General features: G+C 33.6%; 2 protein-coding genes and 1 pseudogene across 4 annotated transcripts in view; 2 read left to right on the forward strand and 1 right to left on the reverse strand.

Annotated features, from left to right (window-relative positions):
* HPGDS (hematopoietic prostaglandin D synthase) overlaps positions 1-3,389 on the forward strand; it is a 29,252-nt gene extending 25,863 nt beyond the window's left edge. The window contains exon 6 of the mRNA XM_016144314.2: positions 3,017-3,389. Coding sequence (XP_015999800.2) covers positions 3,017-3,181 — 165 coding nt within the window. The 3' untranslated portion in view covers positions 3,182-3,389. The remainder of the gene's footprint in view (positions 1-3,016) is intronic.
* Positions 3,390-6,843: 3,454 nt separating this feature from the next.
* SMARCAD1 (SWI/SNF-related, matrix-associated actin-dependent regulator of chromatin, subfamily a, containing DEAD/H box 1) overlaps positions 6,844-22,477 on the reverse strand; it is a 74,208-nt gene continuing 58,574 nt past the window's right edge. For all 3 annotated transcript variants that reach the window (XM_016144311.2, XM_016144312.2, XM_016144310.2), the window contains exons 15-24: positions 20,874-21,009; positions 20,221-20,358; positions 18,540-18,635; positions 18,324-18,441; positions 17,996-18,117; positions 16,095-16,283; positions 14,914-15,032; positions 13,861-14,043; positions 12,580-12,689; positions 6,844-8,663 (exon numbers count right to left, since the gene is read on the reverse strand). In XM_016144311.2, coding sequence (XP_015999797.2) covers positions 8,602-8,663; positions 12,580-12,689; positions 13,861-14,043; positions 14,914-15,032; positions 16,095-16,283; positions 17,996-18,117; positions 18,324-18,441; positions 18,540-18,635; positions 20,221-20,358; positions 20,874-21,009 — 1,273 coding nt within the window. In that variant the 3' untranslated portion in view covers positions 6,844-8,601. The remainder of the gene's footprint in view (positions 8,664-12,579; positions 12,690-13,860; positions 14,044-14,913; positions 15,033-16,094; positions 16,284-17,995; positions 18,118-18,323; positions 18,442-18,539; positions 18,636-20,220; positions 20,359-20,873; positions 21,010-22,477) is intronic.
* On the forward strand, positions 12,960-13,078 carry LOC118609235 (annotated as a pseudogene).

Here is a 22,477-nt window from a genome sequence, read left to right on the forward strand (position 1 = left end):
ACACTAGCAATAAGCATTATTAAATTCCATATAAAAAGAAAACTGATTGTCCACATTTAAACTTCACTCTGTGATTTCCATATGGAGCCAAAGTAACATCATCCAGATTAGTACCTAATCACAAAGGGGAAAAAAAGTATACAAAGGAGGACCAGGCTGTTATCAGCCTAATACAGTGGTCTATCTTAGGGTTCCACTCATGATTGGACACCCAAACATAATGTCCTCTGATGTGATGCAATATAATGTTAGCCAGAAATATTTAACTTGAAACTATGAATTCTTTAGGATAAGGAACAAGGTAAACAACAGGATGAGATAGTCACTCAAGTCCTGAAGACAGGTATTGTATAGGACTGGTGTGGAATATTCAATAATTCAGTGACATGAAAAAAAAAGGGTGCTTATTCTGAATTGAGTTAAAGGACACAACCAGATGAAATGCACACTCCCAGAATGTATTCTGCTTATCTTATTAAGAATATTCTTGGAATAGATGGAAAAGTATCAATTGGATATTAGATAAAATAAAAATGGGGAGAGAGAAAAAATAGCGTAGATGATAGAGGCTCTATTCATCCCTCTGGAGACCAAATCAAAGTTGTGATGGAAACAAGGAACAGCAGAAAGGAATAATTGCCTGGGATCTAGAGGAACAAGCTATACAACTAGGGAGAAGGTAGAAGGTAGGACGGCGCAAGGACGTGGGGCTGCCCGGTCTTGAGCGGCTAAGATGGAGGCTGGAGCAGCGTCAGAGCCCTCTTAAAGGGGCCGCGTCCATGAGCAAATTTTCATGACAACGAACTTGCTAGGTCTGAGCATCACTGACAATTCAGTTGCATGCAGGGTGTACCAGAAACTTACAGGGAGACATTATCAGAGCGAGGGCTTAGGAGAGACTCGCTATGTATAGAAGTGCCTGTGATATCCACAGTTCCCTGTTGAGCCCTCCCCCATCCCAGTGCACCTGACATGGCCCCACCATAGCCCTGAAATCATCAAACTGGATAACAGAGGTCGCTCTGCCCAAGCCACATCCAGGTGTATCCTCGGCAACTCAGGTGCTCCTTGCTGAGACTCACACTAGTGAATCTCGGTTTCTGGCATTGCCTTTTGAGGCAACTACAAGCACAGCATCTGTGGATTGTTTGCTGAATCTGTACAGGTGGCCCCAGAGGGGCAGAGGCTTGGGCTAAGTTTGGCCTACAGCTGAACCACTCTCAGGATTGTGCCACTGGACATCTACTTCACAAATCCACACTAATAAGACCAGGAGACTTAGGAACTTCGCTTAGTACATAGAAACAGACACAGAAAGGCAACCAAAATGGGAAGACAAAGAGCAGAAACCATATGAGAGATGAGAACAGAGATCCAGATATAATGGAGTCAAGTAACCTAACAGATGCAGAGTTCAAAACACTGGTTATAAAGATGCTCATTGAACTTTTGGGAAATTTAGATAAATTCAGTGAGAATTTCAACAAAGAGATAAAAAGCATAAAAATCGAAATGGAAATTATAAAAGGGAACAGGTTTAATTGAAGAACATATCTGAGATGAAAAGTGTATTAAATGGAATAAACAATGGAATAAACAAAGTGAATAAAGAAGAGGATCAAATGCCCTATCTAGAGGACAGGAAAGCCAATCAGGACACTCAATCAGAATGGCAAGAAAAAAGATGCCAAGACTATAAAAATAATTTAGGGAAGATATGGGACACTATTAAGGCTCCAAATATTCATCTGATCGGTGTAATTGAAGAGAATCAAGATGTTGAACAGCTGTTTGAAGAAATAATGATAGAAAATGTCCCTAACCTGGTGAAGAAAATGAACATAAAACTCAAGGAAGCTCAGAGAATTCCAAAAATCAGTGATCCAAAGAGCCCCACACCAAGACACATCATAATTACAATGACAAAGATTAAATACAAAGAATATTAGAAGCAACAAGAGAAAAACAGAGACTTATAAGGGAACACCCATAAGACTGACAGCTGATTTCTCAAGAGAAACTATGCAGGACAGAAGGGCTTGGCAAAAAATATTCAACAGGATGAAGACCCAGGGTATATAACCAAGAATAATTTATCCAGCAAAGCTATCATTTAGACTTGAAGACAGATAAAGAGCTTCCTAGATAAAAATAAGCTAAAGGAATTTATCACCACCAAGCAAACCAGTATTATAGGAAATGTTGGAGAGACGTCTTTAAGAAGAAAAACGTGTCAAAAACAGAAAGAATGGCAACAATTCCATTCCTATCAATAAATACCTTAAATGGAAAAGAATTAAGTGCTCCAACCAAAAGATAGAGTGGCTGAAAGGATAAGAAAACAATGAAAAGGAAGGGGATGGAAAAAGATATGCTTTGACGGACCTAGAAGGTATTTGTCAGACAGAGAAAGATAAACACTATATGATTTCACTTATATGCGGAGTCTAAGTAATAAAAATAACTAATCGAAAACAGACTCACAAATATAATGGATAATTTGGTGTCAGACAGAGGAGAGGGAGATTTAGGGGGGTGGAAGAATGTGTTGAAGAGTTAAAGAAGTACAAATTAGTAGCTGATGGTCACAGGGATGGGGAGCATGGCATAGAGAACGTAGTTAGCATTAATATGTTGGCTAAGGTCAGGGGAGAAAGGGAGCAATTGGGGGAATCGTTTTATGAACTATATAGATGTCTAACCAATGCACTGTATACTTGAAATGAAATTTTAAACATTTTTTAAAAAGATGAAAATGTAGTCAAGTGGAAATTAATCATTATAAGAATACATACTGTAAGATCTCAGTAAAAATGCAGATTTAGAGAAAAATACCTTATACAGAGAGGCGTTAGTAAGTTCTGGGTGTCCGAGTATGGTGTTACATGTAATTTTCTATTATGTACACATCCCACTTATATAATAACAAAAGATTATTCTGAATTTTAAAATGATTTTAGATTAAGAAGTTATATCTTTTATGTTCAAATGGGAATTATTGTTTCCTCTAAATTAGGTAACTTGGGCAGATTTCTACTGGGAAATTTGCAGTACTACACTTTTGGTCTTTAAACCTGACTTGCTGGACATCCATCCCAGGCTGGTGACATTACAGAAGAAAGTCCAAGCGATTCCTGCCATTGCTGACTGGATACAACGAAGGCCCCAAACCCGAATCTAGGTGATGCCTGCTGCCTGGACTCTGTTCTTCACAGCATTGCTCCCATAGGATAAGAAGCCACATATCAGCATGCCATAGTACACATACTACCCTCATTTGCTCTATCATTTGCTTTTGCCATATTCTGCTGATAGAAAGAAGGGAAGGAGGGAGGGAGAGAGGAAGGAAAAGAGGGAGGAAAGGAGGAAAGGAGGAAGAAAAGAAGAAAGGAGGGAGGGAAGGAGGGAGGGAGGGAGGGAAGGAGGGAAGGAAGGAAGGAAATAGAAAAAGAAAGGAAGAAAAAAGCCTTTAGTTGCTGGTATTTTTTTTTTCATCAACTGAAAAAAAATATTTTACAATACAGGCAGGCTTCGTTTTGCACTGGTTATGACATGCATAAGTTTGTCACAAGTTTATTAAATAACACATTTTCCTCCAAAATGGTTTGGACTTCAGTTACCATGGTGTATTAACTATAATTGTGTAAAGTATAAACTTTGCTGCTATTCAGTCCAAAAATCACTAAGTAAATAAGGCACACAGCATGACCGATGACCAATGTCATTCTTTCAAAATCTGTTAGTGATTGGTTACTGCATGTTATACACACACACACACACACACACACGCACGCACACAAAATGAAGTGTAGAGTGGCATTGCCTACTTGTTTCTGTGATAAACCCACTTGACATTGCATGAAAACGGGTAATTGAAAAAAGAGAACTTACTAGCAAAGATTTAAGTGCAACAAAGAAATGAAAAGTGATAATGAAGTGAAATTCAAATTGAACAAAAATGGAAAGAGTTGACTGAGAGTTTTGACACTGCTGCAGTTTAAAAGGCTCTGGTTAGTTATGCTGCTAGAAGAACCTGGTGAAGGCGAACTTACCAACATAAATGAGGAAGGTGGTTGTAACAAATTAGATGAAGATATCCCAGAAGAAGTGAGACTGGTGTAAAACTTCATATGAAAGGAGAGAAAAAAATGAGAAGCCAAGCCATAGACTAGGAGAAAATATTTGCAAAAGACCTACTGATAAAGGACTATTATTCAAAATATACAAAATTCAACAAAATAAAAAAACTGATTACAAAAATGAACAAAAGAACTGAGCGGATACCTCATCAAAGATATATAATGGCAAATTAGCATGTAAAGCTGCTCAACATCATTATGCCACTAGGGATTTTCAAATAAATACAATGAGATACCATTACATACCTATTTAAAACATCAATACCAAAGGTTAGCATAGATGTAGAGCAACAGGAACTTTTATTCATTGCGGATAGAAATACAAAATTGTAGACACCTTGGAAGAGAGCTTGGCAGTTTCTTAGAAAACTAAATATACTCTTACATCATGATCCAGTAATCACTTTGGTAGTTACTCATTGGAGTTGGAAACATATCTACACAAAAAGCTGCACATGGGTATTTTTGGCAGCTTTATTGTAATTTCCAAAGTTGGAAGCAACCAAGACACCCTTAAGACAGTGAGTGGGTAAGTAAACTGTGGTACATCCAAACAAGACTGTTAACCAGCACTAAAAAGCAATGATGTAAGGTGAACGAGGGAGGGGGGGGGATTTAAATCATTTCTTCAGATAAACAAAACAAATAAAATAACATTAAGTTAAATTAAAAAGCAATGATCTAGCAAGCCATGAAGAAACACGGGAGAAACTTAAATGCATATTACTAAGTGAAAAACAGCCAAGCTGCATACTATACGATTCCAGCCACTTAGCACTCTGGAAAAGGCAAAACTGAAAACGGTAGATCAGTGGTTGCCAGGGACTAAGGGGGAGGGACAGATGAATAGGTATCGAGGATTTTTAAGGCAGTAAAACTATTCTGTATATTATATTGCTGTATTCATTTGTCAAACCCATCAAATGTATACCACCACCAATGGACCCTAATGTAAGCTATGGACTTTGGGTGATTAAGTGCCAATGCAGGTTCATGTACTGTAACAAATGTAACATTGTGGAGTGGGATGTTGATAGTGGGAAAGGCTGTGCATAAATGGGGGCAGGGTATATGGGCACTCTGTACTTTCTGCTCCATTTTGCTATAAATCTCAAACTCCTCTAAAAAATAAGTCTATTAAAAGAGAAATTTTTAATCACTTTCCCCAGAGACTAATATTATTTTGCAAATTTCAACCTGCAGTCATCTTTACGGCCCCACACTACCACAGAAAGAAAAATTGCCTGTATAAAAAAATCACTTAGACAGAAATCTTTCAAATAACTGTATAGTTACCCTTAACTCATTTTAAACCATAATTGTATTACTGAAATATCAAATTCCAGTTCAATTTACATGTTAACATTAATATCAGATTGTCTAACTCAGGATGTCATTATATATGGAAACAGACTAATTAAATAGATGCTCTTACACTTGAAATGCAAGGCAGAGGAAGAAACATAGTTGAGCAGACAAAAATGGGGAGAGTGTAGGGCAGGAAAAAAGTAAAGGAAAAGGAAAGCCCAGACAAGTATCTTATTTAAGGTGCTTCTTTCCTCCCAAAAACGTTCTAGGAAATGGAGAAAAAAATGTGAAATAGTTTATACATTAAAGATTACACAGGAAAAAACAAAGTGTATTTCACAAATATTTTGCTTCTCTGCGTAATATTTTATCATTTGTGGCTATTAATAAATGATAATAGGTTAAAAGTGAATCTCATTGCAAAGTACTCTGTCATCAAAGCGGTCTAAAGAAAAGAAGTATCTTTCACAAATATTCAAATAATGCTCTAAATAATAAAGGTAATGACTTTTCTTCCATCTTATGCGTGTTCATTTTCTTGCACACACTTATATTCTGACAAGTTTTAATAAAAATAAAATACAATGCTTATCTAAAATTATGACAATTCGAAATAAGATAACCAGTCTGTTATTTACAAAAATCATAAATATGAAATGCAGCCACAGAAGGTTTCATAAGGAAATATTTCAGTTCAATCATAGGATTAACACAACCTTTACGTTATCATTTTTCACTGAAAAACAGCATATTCCATCATCGTATCCTGTACCCAAATTAAATGTCTCCTTACTGAGCAATTGAGAGAATATGAATCAGAACAGTAATTGAGTTGCATATTATATTTATAATCAGAAAAAAACACATACTTTTTGGGAAGAGGAGGAGTTAAAACATTCAATTTCTTAATTTTATGGACCATTTAAATGTCTTCCTCAAGGTCACACAAATGTAAACCAAATCTCCTGATACTTCTATCTTACTACTTATACAATAACACCAACTAGGAACAATATTAGTCAATGTTTCAATATAAATATCATACTGGCATAAAGTTACAAGTTTATGGGGTCAAGAATACAGTTATGAAAACACATAAGGCCTTCTATTTCTGTGTGACTTGCACTAAAAAAGTAAAAGTTGCTTCAGTTGGTCAAGATATTATCCCAACAACTACAGCCTCATATGCTCTCTTCACTAATAATGGGTTACGATGTTTACTGATATCAGTTCAATGAAGGGACTAATAAGAACAGATCCTAAGTAACAAACTCTAGTTTATAGAGAAACAGACAATATTAAACACATAATATGGCTTCATTTGTGTTCAATACTATTATCTTTTTAAGGGTAAAGGAAGAGTTAGAAACTATTAAGAAGGGTGTGAAAATAGAACTTATGATCACAAATATTTTTATTAAGCCCAAGACATAATAAAGCATTACAGGGAGAGCCCAACTACATTTCATTAGCGATAAAAATACAAATTTAACAACAACAAAAGAAATAGCCTATCATTGAAGATACATTAATACAGAAAAGTTACAAGAAATCTATTATAAGATTTTAAAAGGGAATATTCCCAACAATGTGAACAAATGATTTGGGTACTGTGATATAGGTGGAGGTAGTATTAATAAATGCAGATTCCTTTTAGCCCCATTATACTAAAATATATGGAATATGTTCAATATACCTTCAAGATTGGTTAAATCTACTGAGTCATGAATTTTCAGAGTCTATTATATCAGAAGAATCACTATAAGAGTTACTTACATACACCTTCTAATTCCAGATGATTAAATTACCTTAGCATCTTAGCAAGTCAGGATGCCTTGAAATGATAATCTCCAATAATTAACAAAGCTTTGCTTTATAAATAAGTTTATTTATAATGATATTTACATAATAAAAACAAAACACATGAAACTCACGAGTTATACAAAGAAACTGATGTATAATAAAAACAGCAATATAGACTGACAGGCAAAAATTTAAAGAAAGATTTAATAAAGAGTTAAATATCCAGTAGACAACTTCACTTCTAAATTTTACTTTGTCACCCACACTGAATTAGAATTGAACAATGGCTCTCTCTTCGGGAGGTCCTGTACTGGAAATTCTGGAAACTGGTAATTCATATTTTGATAACAATATAAAGTCAATGATCTATTTCCACACAGCACCTAATGCTACCTTAATATGAAGTTACATTTTGTCTGCCTTGGAGTGAAACTGCCTGTTAATCTGTTCTGCCAGGCTAGAAAAATGTCACCAACATTTCGCTGATATGTGGAGATGTGGCAGGAATAAACTACTATTTAGCGAGTAGAGAGAACTGGAGCAGAAGTAACTGGGCAACAGTTTTGAGAAAAGCAAAAGCTAGGGGAAGAAAATCAATGAAAACATGCACAAGAATAAGCAGAGTAATAAGCACAAGTAGTGCAGGTGGGAAATGAACAGAAGGAAGTAATCCATGGAGCAAGATAAGGGCATCTTTAGTTCTATTCACTGGAAAACAACTTAGTGCCTAGCCAAAAAAATTCGTTTTAACAAAAGTACTTGGGAGGACCTGGGGACATTAGTATATGGAATGCCACCTTTAAATTCAGGTTGAGTTCTTGCTGGCAGTGGTGAACATCTGCTTCAAATAGCAACAAAACGAAAGCTATATAATCTATACAGCTGCATTCTTTAAACTAACATAATAAAAAAGAACTTCAAATGAGACAAGCAAAAACAAGACACAAGCATTGTCAAATAAGGCACATGTAAAAATCTACACACGTTATCCAGTGAAAGACAATATATATATATTTGGAGGTAGAAATAATTACAAAAATACTGACATTTCTAAAGCATTAGCATATTTGTTACAAACAATCACCAACTAATCCCCATTCAGAAAACTGTTTTGTAAAATGATTATTCAACATTGTTAGGACTACATATTTGTGATTTTTTTTAAATTTCACATGTGAGCATCGGGAGAATTAGGTTAGTGGCAAAAAAGTTGTCCATACCATGAGAAATGTAATATGGAAATTATAAAAAGTTATAAATGTTCATAAACCCCATGGTCACCATAATGTAAATGTCCTTGAGTGCACCAAGTTGATATTTCCTCATCAATCAGGAATTCACAAGTCTTACTTCACAGGCCCATTGACGTTTTTAGTAACGTGGCTATGTCTGCGGGCATGCTTCCTTCATCACCTGCAGGTCAGAAAGTCGAGTTAAGTTTAGTAAAAATACTTTATGAACTATATTCTCTCTCTTCAATTTTCTCTACCTTTGGGGAATTCCTAATCATCTTCCAAGGAACAGTTTGCTTCAGTGTCACTCCCTATTAGAAATCTTTCTAAATCCCTATGTATATTAAGGCTACTTTCTCTGCTCATGTTCATACTGAACTGCACAGCAATCTATAGGGTATGTTTCTGATTTGATACAGAGGTATATAAAGAAACACAGATATAACTTGGATCATATCCTATTAATATCCACATAGCATTTACTGAAGTTTGTGAAATAAAAACATTTATGTAACAACCTGAACAGTGAAAACAAAGACCACAAAGTTCCTAAGTCCTAACCAAACATAAATCAGTCCATCCACATTCTGATTTCCAGTCCAAAGATACAATCACTGACTCAGATTTAACTGACGTAGAAACAAAATTTTGAGTATAGCATATAAGTTGAGGATTATAGTACCTGCTATAAGTTACCTTTTCCCAATGTCTGTCTCATTTTCCAATTAAATGGGACCCCAGTCTTTAGATGCTTATCCAGGAATTATTCAAGATTTTTTAAGATGTGAAAACATCTTATGTCAAGATGCATAGAATCTAGTCATCCTTGATTAAATCTGGTTAATCACTCAGATTGTTTTTAGATGAACTGATTTATCAGTATACAATGACAATGGCAGAGTTGGCAATTCATAAATATTTGCACATTTGTAGCTATGATTAATTTTATAAATTACATGTGGCTAAAATGTAGCAGAACTCTTCACTTCTCTCTCTCACCATCTATCCCAGTTATAATTTGAAATTATGAGAGTACTTTTATCTACGCTTCTTTCAGTAAAAATCATATACACAAGAATACAAACTACTGCATAAACTCTCAGGGAATTCACTGATACCCTTGCCTCCAAGCTTGTCCGAGATCTGAAAATAGCCTATGAAATCTAAATTGACACTCGTCCTAAATTAACTGACACCATGAATAATTGGACAAATCCATAAAACAGGATGACAACAAGAATACAAATATATAAGACTCCCCAAAATTCGATATTACTAGGAATGTAGGAAGAGGACAAAAGAAGGAAAAGGGTGAGGAGACTCTTCTAAATTTAAAAATACTAAAATAATAACAATAAAATGCAGTGTGTGAACTTTAACTGGGTCCTGATGTTTTTGTTTTTTTTACAAAAAACTACGCAAAGTATTGAGATGATCGGGAAAAATCCAGGTGTGGACAATATATGATAATATTTGAAATTACTGTTAATTCTCTTGGATGTAATAATAGTACTATGGAAAGTTCTAGAAACACAAAAATCTAACAAACATCTGAGAAAAATTATGGTCTTTAATCTTTCATAGTTTCATGGAAATGGGGGCATACATACAACATAAAGTGCATACAAGCTATATTACAAATACACCTTTTATTTACAGAGGAAAAGGACCTCACTGTGAGAGATGAAAAGAAGCATATACAAGTACTCTCATCAAGCCACTGTCAAATTTAAATGAAACCAGGGGCTAAGCTGAAGACAAAATCATTATACATAGTTTAGAGATTAAATAAAAGACATTATTGTATTCTTAGCCTAACCCAATAAAACACTTACTGGGAAAAAGTGATATTTAATAGCATTAATAAGATAGAGGAAAATTTCCTACAGAAGGGGAGAGTGGTAACTGGGGGGAGGGAGGAATTCTTCATAACTAAACATTTTAAAGCTAATGGTCTGAGAGCACCACTGAAATAAGTTGCTATTGTAACAGATACACTGGACATGAAAATAACAGGTAAATTTTCAGACCAAACAAATTTATATAAGTACAAATAATTTACATAAATTATGATTAAAAGTGATTGAACACACCCATCACCAGTGTTCTTATCTGAAATACCAATAAAATGCCATGGAGAAAAAAGTGGGGGGGCATTAAACAAAAGAGAAAGGACAGAAGAAAAAGACAATGGTGGAGAGAGAGAACTGTCAACAAATTTTGGAAGATGAAAAGCAGACAGAAAAATGAAAACTGACTTTAGCAGTTTTCCACAGTGCAGGCAGGTAGGAAATTCCCATACTTCATGCTCAGAACTCCCTTCCCTGCTAAAGCTCAGGACACAGAGGTTAAGGGTGTTTCTGAAAGGTGCGGAAGATATGGAGCTAAACGCAGAGTGCAGCGACAGACACCTAAAGCCTTCCCAACAGAGCCAGTCAGGTTTACTCATTGCAAAATTTGAATTAAAGGAATGCTGGGTGTGGTGATTAAATGGAGGAGTGTGAAGCTGTAGCAGGAATAGGAAAATTAACTATTTAAATGTGACAACAATCTCCCTGCCATCCCGATTCCTCTCAGCTCTGAGAATGTCGTCAATAGGCTTATATTACCTCTCCCACCACCCTTACCTCACAAGAGTGGAGAACATCATTTTGGGGAAATAAAGTAGCCCATGAGAAACGATCTCTCATTTTATCAAGATAGTTAAAGATAGTTGGAAGTCTGACAATCAAACAGCTGCGATTAACTATGAATGTTCTATTTAAAGGCTTACTATTAGAATAAAATCTATATATCTGGATATTTGCTAGCACTGCTAAAAGAATTTAACCTAGGTATTTGATTATTTTACCAAATTTAAAAAGTTACCCTAATAAAATAATCAGGAAAAAAACACTTCCCAGTAAAATCTGCAGTGTTCACTCTTTCATGTTTGCTGGATAATATGAAGTTGGCAAGTTGCCCCCTCCACATGAAGCCTAGTAATTGCTGTTAATTGCTTAAGTTATGATTATCCTACTCAATCTCACCCTTAAAAGTCTAACTCGGGTGTTTCTTACTCAGCTAAACTTCCTCTAATGCCTGTCATCCCTAGCTGGCACAGCACCCTAAAATAAATGCTATATAGGAAGAACATATAATGTCATCATCTCTTTCTCTCTCTGAAGACAGATTAAAATGTACTGATCTCTTTATAGTATGAAATGCCTAACAAAATACTGAAACAGTAAATATTCAATGGAAGTCTGCTGAATTGAAATGAACTAGTTATCAGTATTAGGAATATCCTTATTCATTAGAACAATGATAAAATTGCTTATTTTCAATTAAATTTAACATTAAATAATCAAATGGAGAAGACTGCACGATAACTTGTCTGTAAAAGATACCCTATCTTTTTTATTGCGACCTACATAAAATAACTGGTAGCGCACTTAGAAAAAAAAAGGGCCAGTGTGTCACCCCTCTATAGGAAGAGGCTTTTGTTTGCCTTTTTGTATCTTTTGAAAATTGAACTATGTGAATGTATATATTTTCAAATATATATATGCTTAAATTTTTTTAACTTATAAAACTTTAAAATTCTTTTCAAAAAGGTGGAGTGTTTTCTTATTTGAGTTTTTTCTAGACCCAACTACTTCGATGTGAAATTATTAAATTTTGAAAACTTCAATTTATTGTACTCTAGTACAATAAATATTTGCTAGTCAAATGAAATTAATGTAAATGTTAAGAGTTCTTAATAAGTTAATGCTATGCCATCTATTTTAAATCTCTTGACCCATAAATATTACTTTTGTAGTAAGTAAACCATAAAATTGTGGATAAAATTATAGACTCAATTTTAATTTATGTCTGGAAGGTTTTGGTGTCAGAGATATGAGATGAAATAGAGAATTTTCCAAAATCAAAGTGTTAACATAAATTCTGGCAAAATGATCTTAGTCACTGCAGCACTTTTGAAATGCGTATGCTTACCTTCTCCCATGCCATTCCTAAATTGTTTGCCAGTTAAGGGCTCAGACTATCTTTGTTATCCTAATTTAATGACTTTTCGCATGAATAAATATTAAAATTTCTGCTTATAAATAACTTACCTTCATCTACTGTGGTCATATCTTGTTCTAGTTTCAATTTCTGTTGGTTAATTTTTAGCATGGATTCTTCAATTGTCCCTTGGCTTATTAATTTTATAACTAGTACTTCTCTAAAAAAAATAAAAGATACATCCATTGGTTACTAAATACAAAATTATTTGGATACATATGAACAATATAAATCATCTCAGAGTTCAATAAAAATTTGAAGTTTTTATTAAAAATATATCCATAAATTTAAATTCTCCTTTTGTTCAAACTACTTGAGATTGATATTTTGAGCATGTCACTTTTAAAAATCCTTTCTTAATTGATCTAAGAGAAGAAAGATATCTGTACTTGAAAAATTACTGATAAAACAATATTACAACAAACAGTTCTATTACAGCCATGCCACCCTGAACAAGCCCAATCCCATCTAAACTCAGAAGCTAAGCAAGGTCGGGCTTGGTTAGTACTTGGAAGGGAGACCACCTAGGAAGATCAAGTACTGTAGATGCAAAAAATAAAAATTAAGAGGTTATAAGCTGGCACGGTCCTTGCAATCTGTGAAGTCAACCAAGGGTTGCCTTGCCTAAAACAAACAAACAAACAAACAAAACAAAACAGTTCTAGATTCAGATAGGTTTGTATTTTTAAAATAAATATGCATTGCCTATCAGGTTCGAAGAAATAATTCAGTACAAAATATAAGTGTGGTAAAAGTACAAAGATTAAAGTTTTAGTCCCACAACAGGTACTGATAAATGTTTGGTTCATAAAGGAATATATCAATGTCTCTTGGAAATACAGTAAAATGCTCCACAAAGAAAACATTGTCGGCTGCTTACATGTGAAAGCAGAATTGCATTGTAGGTTATTTTTTCACCTCTATACGGTCCTGTGACCAATGTCAAAATCAAACTTCGTCTGAAATATCTACGACTCAAATTATTTCTTAAAAGGTAACAGGATAGCAATAGTATGTATATTACTAAGTCTAATTGGCTCTCAAATGGTTTTAATTACTAATCTTTTTCAAATGGGTTGGATCATGGATAATACTTCCTTTTCGTTAGCTGCAGAATTATTTGGGATGGGGGTGGGAAGTTATTTTGTTTTAATTACTAGTAAATGAATAGGTTACATAGTGACATTCATATTCAACACTGCTGGTATGAAATACAACAGCAGCCATACTTTGGTAAAAATATAAAAAGGCAGGACATCCAATAGACTATATTCTAATATTTTATACAAATTAACTTGCCTTAAAAATAAATTTCAACTGAAAACACTTACTTAGTCTGGCCTACTCTATGGCATCTATCCTCTGCTTGTTTGTCATTGTAAGGATTACAGTCAATATCGTGAAGTATAACAACATTTGCTGAAGTCAGGTTTATTCCTAAGCCACCAGCTTTCGTTGACAGCAGAAACACAAAGATATCCATATCGGTATTAAACTCATCAATTAGATGAATCCTATAAGATAAATATGTTAGGTTAAATCTTACTAAAAGGTATATAATTAAAACGGAAAACGATCATATGACATGAAACATAAACTTGGAGATGTAATATATGCTCTTTGTATTATAGTTACTTTACCTGCAGCTATTTTATTGCAAGACCATCCCAAGTCACCAACTTATTTTCTATACCATTTACCTCTCTAAGTCTTACTTTATTCAACTCTTCAGATTTGATTAACTCTTAAAGGATTACTTTGTCCTCTGTTTAATGACTTCTGGCTCATCTAAATTCTTCATATGTTTTTTCAACCTTTAAACTCAGAAGTCTCTGTCAGCTGCTACTGGTAGACAATATACCTGTGAACTTAAGGATCTTGAAATCAAACTGTATCTCTGTAATCTCTTTTAGCATGACTTCTACCTTACTATAATACAGGAGAAAAAATTCACTCTAGCCAATAGAAAAAAAAAAAAAATAAACCAAGATATAACAGTTTGAACACACAAGAAAAAGCATCTTTATTTTTTTAAAACAACTTTTTTGACCTTTGGAAATTAAAAAATTAAACAGCCAAACTTACTTAATTACATTTAGAATATGAGAAGCCCAAGATTTTAAAACAATCTTAGTTTAAAGATAAAGGGCTTTAGATCTTGAATAATTTCAAAAAGAAAAATACTGGTAAGTACATAATAGCTGTTTCAAAATATATTTATATGGTATTCAGAAAATGCTCTTCATCTTGAGGTAATAATTTGAAGTAACCATGCATAAGACTCAAAAGCAAAACAATTCTATCAAATGCTCTAGATATTTAAAATTCTAACATTTACTCTTATTTGAGGATAGAGAGAGTTTATGAAACTAAAGTATACCAACCTTTCAGAAATCTGAGTTTTTCCATCTAATCTGAGGTACCTATGCTGATGATGTTTTAAGAGAACCTCTAAAATATCCAGCATCATGGTAAACTGGCTAAATAACACAACTCTATCACCCTGTGAAAATACATATATGAATTAGACACATGGAAAATAAAATTATAAGTATCTAATGATCAATTGCTTCTTTAATAAAAATCAAGCAATCATAGCTAAGGCAAAATTCTCATTTTAGATTACATGTAAATAAATGACCTTAATTTCTAAACTTCAGACCTAAAATTTAATGCTCAGTTTTGATTTTTAAGGACAGTTCAATGGATAATACTATTTGAATTGTGATCTTATAAATTTAAGCTATTTTACACATAAATTGCAGAATTAAATAACTATTTAACATAGTAACTTCAAAATACTACCTCTGAAGCAATCGGATTGTCACCTGTAAAATAATGATTTTTTTAAAACATCAATATAGATGTATTCTACTAATTTCTAATCTTTTTTTTGAGGGTTGACAGAGGAAAAGTAATCAGTAAAATATATGCCCAAATACAGTGGACTCCCCTTATTCATGGGGGATACATTTCAACCACCCAGTGGATGCCTGAAAACAGATAATACTGAACCCTACATATACATACTATGTTTTTTTCCCCTAGACATATGTATTTTTTCACTTAAAAGAAGCACTTTACGGCTTCTCTTTGGCATATCCTAATTGCCAACATCACTACTACTGAATGTTGGGGCCATTAATAAGTAAAATAAGGGTTACCTGAACACAAGCACTGTGATACTGTGACAGTCAATCTGATAACTGAGAGGGCTACTAAAAGACTAACAGCTAGATAGTGTATACAGTGTAGATATGGACAAAGGGGTGATTCAGGACGGGAATGGGAAAGCACAAGATTTCATCATCGAACTCAGAGTTGTTTATTTCTGGAATTTTCCATTTAATATTTTAGGATCACATCTGAGTGTGATCCAAGGAAAGTGAAAGAGCAGCTAAGGGGACATTATTACATATCCAAAAATTGCTCACAACACTAGTTTCTACAAGAATAAAGAATAAACATAGGTTAAAACTTCAAGAAATTAAATCATGCCAGAATTGTTTTAAAGAAGTTTAACTTATTGGGAAAATATAAAAGGAGTGGCATTCTTCTTTAATACCTTCTGTTTAAATTCAGACAAGATGCGTCCTAAAGCTCGGAATTTTCCAGAATCTAAAATCAAGTCCATGTCTAACTGGAAGTTATTAATGTGCCGATATTGTTTACAAAGTACATGTAATTCAAAGTCTGTCATAACCTCCATATCTTCAAAGATCAGGTCAGGGTTAGCTTCACAATGTGTAGGTTCCTCAAAGCAAAACAAGACAAAACAATACACGCACTTCAAAATGAAGATAATTTATAATATGATCAGAACAATCTACTAAAATTGTTCACATCTGATAAAATATCTAAATCACAGAACATTTAGTGTAACAGATTTAGCAAAGAAACTTTATATTCATTTTTTTTAGGTAAAATAAAGGGAGAAAAGTACTTACATTTTCGAGTTAACATATTAAAATATGTACAGATGAAATAATGTGGGGAATTTAGTTCAAAATAATCCTGAGGAGAGATCTAGATGGAACAAGAGTAGTGTTATCCTGTATACCGTTAGCGGGACTGCAAATAGCCAATGGATGGAGATGCCTCGAAAAACTAAAAATTGAACTACCATAAAACCCAGTAATTCCACTTCTGGGTATATTCCAAAGAAAATGAAAACACCAATTCAAAAAGATAAATACACCTCTGTGTTCATTGAAGCGTTATTTATAATAACCAAGATATGGAGTAACCTGAATATCCTCAACAGATGAATGAATTAAAAAGATATGTGCAATGGAATATTACGTAGCAATAAAAAGAATGAAATCTTGCCATCTGCAACAACATGGATGGACCTAGAGGGTATTATGCTAAGTGAAATAAATCAAACAGAGAAAGACAAATATATGGTTTCACTGATATGTGAACACTAAAAAAATAAAACAAAGGAACAAACAAAACAAAAAGGGACTCACAGAAACAGAGACCAAAGGGATAGCTGACAGAGGGGAGGGAGATAGGGCGATGGGGAAAAAAAGTGAAGGGGAATATAGTCAATAATAATATGTTAAGTTTGCATGGTGACAGGTTATTAGAATTAGTGGGATGATCACATTGCAATGTATAAAAATGTCAAATCACTCTACTGTACACCTGAAACAAATACAATATTAAATACCAGCTATACTTAAACAAATAAATAAATAAGAACAAGGAGTAGTGTCATTCCGGATGATAACTGTGCAAAATGTGTGAAGGTTATATGTGCAGAGAATTTCATTACACAACTTTCTTTACATTTACAAGTTTGAAATTTTTCATAAGTTTTAAAACATATTAAAAACTTTTTTTAAAGCAAGTGGTTCAACACAAAGACCTATAAGGAGAAATAAGGGAGAATGAGGCAAAAATAAAGAATAATGGCTAAAACTATAGACAAAGTACAACAACAAGAAATAAAATGAAGAAAATAATTGGAGAAAAATGACTCACTACCCAAGCCATAAAATCTGAGGAATTTTTTGGTATAATTAAACAAATTAAGAAGTATATTATGAGGTCTAGAGCAAGAGTTAACTTTTTTTTTTTTTTTAATAAAGGTCCAGATAGTAAATATTTTAGGCTCTGTAGGCAAAATGGGCTGTTTTGCAAACAACTCTACCTTTGTTTTAAGACAGCAGTCTCAGACAATACAGAGACAAAAGGGTATGGCTGTATTAGAATAGAACTTTATTTATAAAAATAGACACTGATTGGCTCTAAAGCCATAATTGCTGACTTCTGGTGTAAAGTGTCAGTCCTTCTTGGCTCTTATGTGCCTAAAATTATCTTGAAATCTGTCTTAAAAATGTTTTCCTTAAATATGTGGTTGAAGGGTTAATATACTCATTAGGTTCGATGGTCTGAATTCTAACCTCATGTTTAATCGTGTTAATAAAGCACAGTGCTAGTGTAAGATGAAATCCTTACCTTTAGCATTAGCTGAGACATTTCCTTGAGTTTTTCAGCTGTGTAATATTGGCGATGTAATAAAGGATGATTGGCCATTTTTCTCAATTGCATCATGACATTGCACATTTCTGTGTTTTTTTCTGTGATCCAAAGAGTACATATTAGAAAAACAAACAAACTGATCATTGTTTGTTGAAATATCTTAATGCAAACAAAAAGTTTTAAAATTATTTCTTCAAATTCTGACTAATTTTTTAAATGTAAATCCCACTATAATATGATTAAACAAAATGCAGCCCCAATACAGGATTATTTTTCACATAACATTGTGAAAATCAGATTATACCCAAGTTATTGATAGATTTTTTCAATCTGTTGAAAAGACCCAAATAGAGTTGTTCCTGTTCCTCTGACATTGTACACAACTCAATCTGATCTTTCTTAGGGGGCAGCTGCTTGAGAACCTGAGAAAGGAAAACAGTTTAAGTAAATCATTCAAACAAAGAGGAAAACAGATTTTTAAAAAAACAATCGTAATAAAAAAAATGCAGATAAGAGTTACCTCATCTTTTACTCTTCTGAGAATAAATGGTTTTATAATTTGTTTTGCATGTGCTATTCTTTCCTTTTCATATATACTTTGCTCATCTGCTGATTTCTAAGTAAAACAGGAGGAACATCGTTTCAGAAATTATTCATTTAAATGATCACAATAACAATATTATACAACATGAAAATCTCCCTCACTACAATATGAGTTATCTTCCACAGAAACTCAATTTATTCTAGATAGAACTTCACATTGGAATTCTGGGCTATAATTACTTCTTAGAGCTCCATATGTACTTTCAGGTTTTGTAAGATGTAATCATGTATTCTACTGAGGTAATAAAATTGAACTGTACTAGGTTAGTTTTCAGAAGTCACTGACTGATGAGTCATTACTGATTACCTACACAACTATCATGGAAAAGTGTGTATGAGAGAGAGAGAGACAGAGAAAAGGGGCATGGGAGAAGAGGTAAGAGGAGAGAGAGAGAGAAGAGGGGAGGGAGGAGAAGAAAAGAGGGAGAGAATTTGTGTTTATTTGTGGAAAACAGCCCTGAAAGAAAGCTAGTACAGGGTATGCAAATCATGTGGTCTAAAAAACGGGGATAGTGCTGGAGCACGTTTCCTTTCCACCAAAGACAGAACTGTGTTCCCCCGGGCTGGGGCGGAAACTGAAACACTGATGACATCCCACTGGTGTCACTGCACTGGAGTGGACCGAACAGAGTGGAGCAGAGGTGTCCAGCCAGGCAGGAGCCTCATCCCACGGCACCTCACAGTCATGTTACGCTGCTTCATAACTGAGCTGTAATGAGCTGTTGTTCCACAACCATGCTGTTCTCACGGCTATGCTGTATCACACTTGGGACGTTTGCACTGAATAAAGTTTCTGTTTCCACCACTCCCCCTTTCCTTACCCCCCAAAGATGAGGACAGTTCTAGCTAAAACCTGTTCATTTTGGAGAATTAAAGAAGTAGAATTTTATTTTAAATGTGAAGGAGACCTCTACATTCTCTGATCTGCTAGGACACCAAGTGAGAAAGAATATATTAGTAAAAGTTTAAAAGGCAGTTAATTTGCAGTGGAAGAATAACACAAAATTCTTGCAAAATATGTGATATGGGAGAAAGTTAAGAATCAATATAAACACTGCTATACTAGAAAATATGGGAGTTCTTGACGAGTATACTATGCTTTTTCTAAGCAACAGGAAGAAAATAAGATTTTCTTCTAAATAGGAATTCTTTACTGTAACTTTTAGAAAGTACTTTATATTTATGAACTTTTATTTCAAAGCATATGTTCAGTATAGGAATTTTCTGGATATTCAACTTTTGCCCAGTTCTATAGTTTACCTATAAAGAAATGCTACTAATTTACCTGATTTTAATAAAGAAGCCACAATGATCAGAGATTTTCCTTACATATTACATATCTCAGCTCTCCACTAATTTAAAATTGCCGCTCTTCAGAAAATTAGGATATTTTAAAGACCAAAACTTTTAGACACTAATTTCGGAAGTCCAATTCATTTCCCATTGTATTCAGGCTGACTACCTAATTCATCTATCAACTGATAAAATTTATTGCATAGTGTGTATGCACCATGAAAACAAGAAAAAGACAAAACAGAAGAATGATCCAGGTAAAATACAAAGGAAACATTTGGGGAAAAATGTACATTTATGCTTACTGTCTTAGAAGAAAACATTCTTCGTATTTCACTGGTGCTACTACTAAACATGTGTGGCATAACAAAATTCAACAGCGACATGAGTTCTAACAGATTATTCTGTACAGGTGTGCCTGTGAGCAGCAAACGGTTATTTGCCTGTGAATGAAAGTAAAGTTAAAATTACTTTAAAAAAAAAAAAATTAGAGCCACATCTTTCTTTACCCTCCTCAGTGGAAGAGAAAAAAATTAAAACCATTATTAATAATGTGACATTCTGTGATCAAAGATTAGCAATTTAGAAAAATTATCATCTATTGTGCTTTAAGGTAGAGTGAATAAAACTAATGGTTTCATTTTCTAAGTAGGTAACTTACATCCTTAGATTACTTTTATGAGGTAATGAAAGTAGATTACATTTGATATCCATAGTTTTTCATACAGGACAGGAGGGGAGAGTAAACAGAGGTTCATGAACTACAAATCATTTTTTCATCTTTAATGTGTTATAGAAAATAGCAAAGAACAAAGTGGAAGAGGCCAAATGGGTCACAAAGTATGAAATTTAGCCCTTTACAGAAAAAGTTTGTTGACCCTAATATAAAATACTATATAGATTAAAATACATAATTTAAAATTTTAAAATTGGAGAAATTCACAAAGCACTTTCTTACATTAATTGTCATAAGGTGCTGGTAGCGAATGGAGCCCATATTCTTCAGCATATGGCCCTCATCGAAAATTGCATAATTAAGTTTTAGTCGTCGAAAGAGACTGCGATCATCAGAACTGCTGATTGCACAATTATACCTGTTACCAAAAAAAAGAATAGAAAATCTCTGAAGTTATATCTTTAAGGGCCTGGGCGCTAATCATATTTAATGCTTCGTAAAATTAATTTTATTTACACATTTCTAATAGCCAGTATGTAAAAGATACCACTAGACACAGTTAGTACTCAAATACAGATGTATTTGTATCTAATAATTAATGATATACATGTAACCAAGTTATGAAAGCTGCCATGTGTAGTTAAAAGAAAATTTAAATGTTACGATGTAATCAGACAACTTCTACACACCTAAAAAGAGACCAACTTTACTACAATTCATGTAATCTGCACTTGGTATACTCTTTGCTTCAGGAATTATTATATTTTAATAAGTAACAGAAAAAAAAGAACATTAAGCTAAGACATTTCTGTAGAGAACATAAGACTACTATATTAAATCAGTAGAGGAAATCCAAGAATTAACAGTTCAGAGCAGCTAGTAGTACAAGACTACATATATAAATGGAATACAGTTTATTAAGAATTTTGAATGCATTCTTTTAATCATGGCCTCCTACAGAAGTAGTGAAGAGAAATAATAATCAATTACTGACAGTTAATATGAAGCTTGAAATAATCTATATAATAAACACAACATGAGTTCTCTGATATTTATGCCAGTAATGACTAAGTTATTCAGTTCTATTTTCCATCCCAATTTCTGTTCTAACTTTAATTTTTCAGAGAGCAAGATTTCATTGTATTTACTATTCTTATTTACAAGTTAGAAATATTAAAAACCACCTTGATGGAATATTTTACATGTTACTTTATAATTATTTTTAAAAATGCCTTTTTTATTAAGGAAACTATTTAAGAATATTGGTATACAACACTATAATGTTACTTATATTAGTTTCAGGTGTACAACAGTGATTCAACATTTTTACACCTAGTAATGAGATCACCTAATTCTAGCAATCATCTGTCACCATGCAAACTTATCACATTATTATTTATATCCTCCTTCACCCTTTTTAACCCATACCCCTATCCCTTTGGTCTGTTTGAGTCTGCTTGTTTCTTTTTTTCAGATTCCACATATAAGTAAAACCATATGGTATTTATCTTTCTCTGATTTCACTTAGCATAGTGAAATAAATAGAACCCTTTAAGTCCATACATGTTGTTGCAAATGGCGATTTCGTTATTTAATATTACTGCATAATATCCCATTGTACACATAAACCACATCTTCTTTATCCATTTACTTATCAGTAGACTCCTAGGTTGCTTCCATATCTTGGCTATTGTAAATAATGCTACAGTCAACATAGGCATACATCTTTTTGTATTAACTGTTTTCTTTTTCTTTGGATAAATACCCAGAAGTGGAATTTATGAGTCACAGAGTAGATCTACTTTCAGTTTTTTTGAGGTATCTCCATACTATTTTCCATAGCAGCTGCACCAATTTGCAGTTCCACCAGCAGTATACAAGGGTCT

This window comes from Rousettus aegyptiacus, unplaced genomic scaffold (assembly GCF_014176215.1).
Source record: "Rousettus aegyptiacus isolate mRouAeg1 unplaced genomic scaffold, mRouAeg1.p scaffold_m13_p_10, whole genome shotgun sequence".
Classification (NCBI taxonomy): domain Eukaryota; kingdom Metazoa; phylum Chordata; class Mammalia; order Chiroptera; family Pteropodidae; genus Rousettus; species Rousettus aegyptiacus.